This window comes from Seriola lalandi, unplaced genomic scaffold, assembly GCF_002814215.2.
Source record: "Seriola lalandi dorsalis isolate HSWRI2012SDOR001 ecotype SW California unplaced genomic scaffold, Sedor1 jcf7180002054965, whole genome shotgun sequence".
Lineage (NCBI taxonomy): Eukaryota > Metazoa > Chordata > Actinopteri > Carangiformes > Carangidae > Seriola > Seriola lalandi.
Window position 1 is genome coordinate 587,409 of NW_019525516.1, and position 7,003 is coordinate 594,411.

The window sequence follows — 7,003 nt, forward strand, 5'->3', positions numbered from 1 at the left end:
ATTAGCATACCATTGTTAAAACGTATTTTAGTCAAATAATATAATAAAATTATTAATTTAAAATGTACTAAATTAGAAAATGTAGTAATTCAACCGCCCCCCCGAGCGGATTCAGAAAACAGCAGGTGGCGGTAAAACACTCCTTTACATCATTTTTAGCTGACGTTAACGTAATCAACGAAGAAGAAACCGGGGCAGCATGACATCACATGGTTTAGCAACCGGCGCGCCGCGCGGAAGGAGCGGAGTGTGTTCGCTGTCTGTTCCCAGGAAACTACTCTTTGTAGTAAGTTGTCAGCGCTATTAGTGGGTTTCTATCTTGTAATCAGAGCTGAATTACCAATAAATGGCTGAGAGACACGTGAATTGACTTTATAAACTCCGGACTCACAGTCACATCAGGTTTAGTTTAACTAATGTCAGCGTTTCTTAGGTTGCGCACTTCTACTTAGTTAGCACCGGTGAAGCTAAATAGCTAACCTGACTGTTGTTGATGGTTCTTTAACTGACGTTAGAAAATAATCCGTCTGTGAGGTATCAATTCTCACTGAACATCATTTGTCCATTTCGGGTATAGTTAGTAGTTTAAATGCCATATATAGATCATTTATATGTTAAGTATGTCACTAAAATCTGTTTTCTTTCTATTGTTTCACCTCTGGATGTCTCTTAAATAGTCATTATGGCCTCAGATGACATTGCACAGCTAGCTGATGCTCTCTCCAAGACCCATGTCGGGGATGGAGAGTTGAGCTATAAAGGCCTGGGACTGAAGCTGGACAACGCAGAATCAGGTTAGATGCTGAACAGAGAGTGCTGATGAGCTTTGTTTCAGTAGTCATGGTGCACTGTAGACATGTCCAAACAGGATAACCTGTTCTCTTTGCTTTCAGTGGAGGAGTTGGTCCGTGAGATAGAGCAGTACCAGGGTCTGAGAGCTTTGCGTCTGGAGGGGAACACTGTCGGCGTGGAGGCAGCCCAAGCCATTGCCAAGGCTTTGGAGAGCAAAGACCTGCTCCAGGTATTCCTCAGATCATGGTTTCCATTACCAGTAAAGCAGACTGCAGCCATACTACACATTTAGGACCTGAAAAAGTACCCTGGTTTAATATCCAGTCTTGCAGTAATAATACTTTCATATCCATGTAATTCTTTTGACATTTCATATCCCCACTGTTGCAGTAAAGAAAAAACACCACACTGTTTTCTCTCTCTTAAAAACTGTTTGTGTCTCTCAGAGATGCTATTGGAGCGACATGTTTACAGGGAGGCTGCGCTCTGAAATCCCAACAGCTCTGGTGAGAATTTCAGCCACTTCTTTATGCAGCTCATGGTTTTCAGGATTTGTTTTGTGATTAAATTCTCTCAGAACTCAGGAAATGCCTGCTTCATATGTTCTTTGTTGTGCTTTCGTCAGAGATCCCTGGGCAGCGCATTGATGAGTGCTGGGGCCAGGCTGACTGAGTTAGACCTGAGTGATAACGCCTTTGGGCCGGACGGTGTGAAGGGAATTGAGCAGTTGCTGAAGAGCCCTTCCTGCCACACCTTGAGGGAGCTCAGGCTCAACAACTGTGGCATGGGGATCGGTGGAGGAAAGGTGAGTTCACAGACCTTTTGTGTGTTTTGACATATTATTATCACACTGTCATCCAGCTTGAACTAGCACACTTCAGATGGTATTTGTCTGTAAAGTGTCCTAGATTTAGAATAAGCCAGTAACTGTGGTGAATGGTTTGTGTAGATCTTGGCCGAAGCTCTGATTGAGTGTCACAGACAGTCATCAGCCCACGGAGCTCCACTCAGACTGAGAGTGTTCATCGCAGGGAGGAACCGCCTGGAAAATGAAGGAGCCAGTGCCCTCGCCAAGGCCTTTCAGGTAGAAAACACACCCTCCCAAACTGATTGACAGGTCTTCTAATACATGGACTAACATTAGACAACCAAATTTTGAGATATTAATGTTGCCAGGTTCTGTTATAAATATATAGGGGTACATATTAGTAATAAGTGTAAACAAATAAATAATTACAGTGAGTCTCTGTTTTTCATTGTAAGTTGATCGGCAGCCTGGAGGAAGTCCACATGCCCCAGAATGGTATCAACCATAAAGGTGTGATGGCGTTAGCTTCAGCCATGCGACACAACCCAGAGCTCCGCGTCCTCAACTTCAATGACAACACTTTCACCAAGAAGGGAACACTGGCCATGGCACAGGTAAGGCCTTGTTTTCAGACATGTCCCCATAAGACAAAATAATTTTGTATGTATGTGTTTTCAGCTGATATTTCTGGACATGGTTTTCTTCTGTTGGCCACGCAGGCTCTGAAGCATCTGAGAAACGTCCAGGTGATCAACTTTGGCGACTGTCTGGTCCGTTCTGAAGGAGCCATCGCCCTCGCTGCAGTCTTGAGAGAGGGACTGCCGATCCTCAAGGTGAGTTCAGTATCAAAGTTCAGCATTTTCTGCCTCTTTGTGTTTGCTCTGTCACCAGCTCGATTACAGTGCTCTCTTATGCGCCTCGTCTTCAGGAGCTGAATCTGTCGTTCGGTGAGATCACGGAGGCAGCTGCGCTAGTGGTGGCTCAGGCTGTCATGGACAAACCTCACATGGAGAAAGTGGATCTGAACGGTGCGTACGCTGAACGCAGAACTGGAATTGTTGTCGCTGTAGAAGTAGCAGTTACATGAAAAATCCTGAATAAATTATACAGTTTGAAAATGTGTTTTTAAAAAATAGAAATGTTCTAAGAAAGTTGTATAAATAGACTAAGAAATAGTTCATACTAAAGAGCTTGAAACTAATCTGTACATGACTCTGATAGGTAACTGTCTGGGAGAGGAAGGCTGTGAGGCTTTGAGAGATGCTATGGAGAGCATGGATAAAGGAGACGTGCTGGCATCACTCAGGTAATATACGCGTCGCTGTTTGTGTAACGTTAAGTAATCGATCTCTTCTGAAGCTGTTTTCCAGTTGTTCACCAGCACAATAGCAAGGTAGAGCAAATATTCAAACAAATGTTTTGTTCCTTTTGAATTCACTGCAGTGATGATGAGGGAGAACCTGAAGATGAGGAAGACGACGATGACAATGAAAACGACGACGACGAAGGCGATGATGATGATGATGTGAGTGACGACTGTAATGAAGACAATGAAGAGGATGGAGACATTGTGAAGGAAAATGGAGTGACAAGAAAAGAAGACAGTCCTGTGAAACTTCAGAGCCCAGTAAGTTGACACAAAACACACATTTTTAACCAACAGTATGTATTTATACAGTACAGAGTCTATTTTCTTCTAATAACTAGTGTCATATTGTGCATAAATTTAAAGCTTGTACATTATTTTGATGTAATGAAATAATTTTAGATCCATATTTCATAGATTAAAAATATAGTTTCATACTTTCCTGTCAAGGTTTCTTTTTCAGTAACAAATGACTTAATCATATTGCACTGACTGGAACATTAATCAGGTTTCCTGCTGTGTGTCTGATTGTGACTGTGTGTGTGTGTGTGCACCTACAGGCAGAGATCATGTCTTTCCTCAGCTGCCCCTCTGTTGAGAAGCTTCTTCAGCTGGGAGAGATGAGGACACACCTGTCGCAACAGGTGGGAATTATTATTATTATTAGTATAAATATAATAAATAAATAAAATATATATATTTTTTTTTTTAAATTTTGTTTTTGAATTGGTATAAAATGTCCCAGCAGGTTCTTTGCAGAGAGGTGATATAATCTGTTGCTGAGACTCTTCTCTTTTCTCACCAGGTTGATGCGTCTGACCCACACAAGGCGGCTGAAGTCCTTCTGAAAATTGCTTCCTTGTACAGTGAGGAACCAGAGACCAAGACAGCAGTTCTAGAAACTATTGGTGAATAAAACACTCCCGTCACTCACCTTTTACTTCCTGTTCTCATTTTGACAATGTTCTTATTTTTTTTATATATTTCCATTTTAACAATGCTTGTATAGTATGTTGCATTATATATGTAACAGCAGAATACAACCGACCCCCAACTGAAATTCATCACCTTTGACCACACATGAAAAAGACTGCGCTGCGACACACAATAGTGTTTTGCTGCTGCGTGCATTGTTGCTCTCTCATCGGTTCAAATATCTCTTTGGTGTTGACGGATCAAACACAAAGAATAACCTCTGCTGCCTCGTTTGACCCTGGCCTCTATCACTTTGTCCCACAGATGATGTGTTCAAAAAGCTCCTCTCTGGTCCCGCCCTCCAGTCATACTGCTTCCTCTCCACGCTGCTGGTCATGATGGGAGTCCTCAAGGTACGGTGCTGCTGCAGTGCCCCGAGCCCCTTCGCCTTCTAAGAATCTGACACAGAATCAGTGAGATTAAGCAATTGCTCGAGGATTGTTCCCTTTTATTAAGGAAGAAAAACTCAAATCAGATAAAAATTCCACACACAGTAACTTAAATTATCTTTAGACTGTAACACAGCGAAGTAGTCTAGGCTCTGTAGGTCTCTTTTACAGTCTGCTACATTGCAGACTGTACGTTTTTACTATGAGATACAAAACACTTTCCAAAAATGTGAAGGGAGATTTCTTAATCAAGACTTTGAACATATTATTACTCTTTATTTAGGCAGGAATCTGGATCTGACAGGATTCACATTTTTGGAAAGTGTTTCGTATCTCATAGTAAAAACTTACAGTCTGCAATGTAGCAGACTGTAAAAGAGACCTACAGAGCCTAGACTACTTCGCTGTGTTACAGTCTAAAGATAATTTAATATGTTCAAAGTCTTGATTAAGAAATCTCCCTTCGTATGTTGTGCTGAATCTGGAGCTCACAGCAACTCCCCTTCTCTGTTATAGAGACTTTGTTTGCATGTGTTTCCTGAGAAAAACTCTGCTTGAGTCCTCGCTGCAGAATCCGATGTGCATGTGAAGGATTTTATTGAACCATTCTGTCCATGTACAAGTTTCTGCAGAAATTCTGTGATTCCAGTTTCTTTCTGCTACAGATTACTTCTCCCCTGTTGCTTAAGATTTACAACAAAAATTGCTGGATTTTTGTTTTGCTGAAGTTTTTACTTTTCTTTTGTGCTTTTCAGGGAGAGGGGAAGATGAAGAAGGTGTTATTGGTCCCAGGCCAGCTGCTGTGTTTGGAACACGCTGTCCAGCAGGACTACTTCCCCCAGCATCATGCCTCGCTGCTTCACACCTTCATGTCCAAGTAAGAAAATCGTTCTTTTAAAGGTTCATTACATCTGACCTGTGGTGTTTGTGAAGAACACCTGTGAAGATCGGTTTAAGCATAAATGTGGTGTGGAACAGTTTGTAACCTGTTGCAGTGTTGAGATTATGAGGTTTTAAGCGTGTGTGTGTGTGTGTGTGTGTGTGCGTGTGTGTGTGTGTGTGTGTGTGTGTGTGTATCTGTATCTGCAGGAATAGTGAAGCTTTCAAGTCCTGCGGTGCTGCCAGAGAGAGGCTGAGCTCTGCTCTGGAGATGAGGTGCCACGACTAACGCTGATCCCACCGATCAGCCACTGCCAGTACCAACACTGGGACACACACACACACACACACACACACACACACACACACACACACACTGCACTGACATTCAGTTTTTCATCAACAAAACCAACAGGGATGTTTTACACTTGAACAAGGGACTCAGACAACCACTGATCTCTGCTCCTGATTTGTATATTTTATGAAGGCATAACAGAGACTATCCATAATCACTTAATCTTTATTTTTCTACTTATGCTTGTGACTTATATTTTTATAGAAAATGTAGATACAAATAATAAAAATATAGAACTACACATCTAATAACCAAGTGGTTAATGTGTAAAAAATGAACTGTGAGTGGAGCTAACATTAGACAATGTCAGTCTGGCACTTTTCCCAACGTATTGCTTTGTATTTAGTTACAGTTTAAAAATTCACGGCTAAACAACAAAACAGTGCATCTATTTCAACAGGGTCCTTACACAGCGGTGTAAATGTCTTAACAGATTAAAGTTATTTCCAGGTCTTAATAAATTCAGAAACTGTACAGAAACCTTTGACAACAGATATTGTCACAGTTCTGATAAACACAAATTCACATCTGCTGGTTTTTAACCTGTTTTAAACCTGTATCTCAAATGAACTGGTGTTTGTTACATTGAGAAAGTGGCTTTGGTTTGCTGAGAGATGTTTAGGTTCAAGACAACCACACGTGTGAATCATTCTGAACAAAAAACTTACACTCTATATAAATCAAAATAAATCAGTCGGCGATAAAGAGCTGACCTCACTGTTCCGTTTTAGTGCTAGGCTGCTTCACATGCTGTTTTGTTGTTATTTTTTGACATTGCTTATTTGAAAAATTCCATGGTGAAGGGAAAAAAGAAAAACTTTGAGGACAGTCTGTCCAATCACAATCACCATACTGCTGCTCATGCGGTCCAGTCAAGTCAGAGCACTGTGTGCATCAGACTGTGATCAGGAATGGGCTGCACCACACACTCGCCCATGAACCTGAATACACAGCATGTGTGTGTATTGCTCTGCACTGAGCACAGTCATAACACTGCAGAGCTCAGGGGACCAGAATCACTTTTACCTGATGTTTCTTTTCTTTTTTTTCCAATCCATAATCTATTGTATGGGAAGATATCCTCTTCCATGACTTTGTTGCATTACACTGAGTTGCAGCGTGTTACCTCACTGTTACCTTCATGTGGCCGTTGATGTGTTGGTGATGTGATGGAGCTTTTAAGGGGAAAAAAAATGAGAATACAATGCACTTAAATGGCATTTAGATAATATTCTGAATAACATTAGACTGTGTGAGGACTGCATTTACATTGTCAGGGTGATGTTTGTTTACCTGATACGTTGTTAATCTGAATGCTCTGTCTTAAATATAACAAATCTAACAAGCCTGACTCTGTGTGTGCATGTGTGTGTGTTTTTGCTGAGTAATCGCCATGGTCCAGTAATAAGTACTTTCAAGTATCTTAAGTCCTTTAGAGC

At 41.3% G+C, this 7,003-nt stretch overlaps 1 protein-coding gene across 1 annotated transcript; it reads left to right on the forward strand.

Annotated features, from left to right (window-relative positions):
- The first annotated feature begins 204 nt into the window (after window positions 1-204).
- Window positions 205-6,909, forward strand: rangap1b (Ran GTPase activating protein 1b). The gene is made up of 16 exons (XM_023395549.2): window positions 205-286; window positions 678-794; window positions 894-1,021; window positions 1,239-1,298; window positions 1,418-1,597; window positions 1,742-1,876; window positions 2,056-2,214; window positions 2,320-2,433; window positions 2,529-2,628; window positions 2,822-2,906; window positions 3,044-3,227; window positions 3,527-3,610; window positions 3,772-3,874; window positions 4,206-4,294; window positions 5,086-5,207; window positions 5,420-6,909. Exons 2-16 carry the CDS (start codon window positions 683-685, stop codon window positions 5,496-5,498), a joined length of 1,734 nt encoding a protein of 577 aa, XP_023251317.1. The 5' UTR covers window positions 205-286; window positions 678-682; the 3' UTR covers window positions 5,499-6,909.
- Window positions 6,910-7,003: the final 94 nt, after the last annotated feature.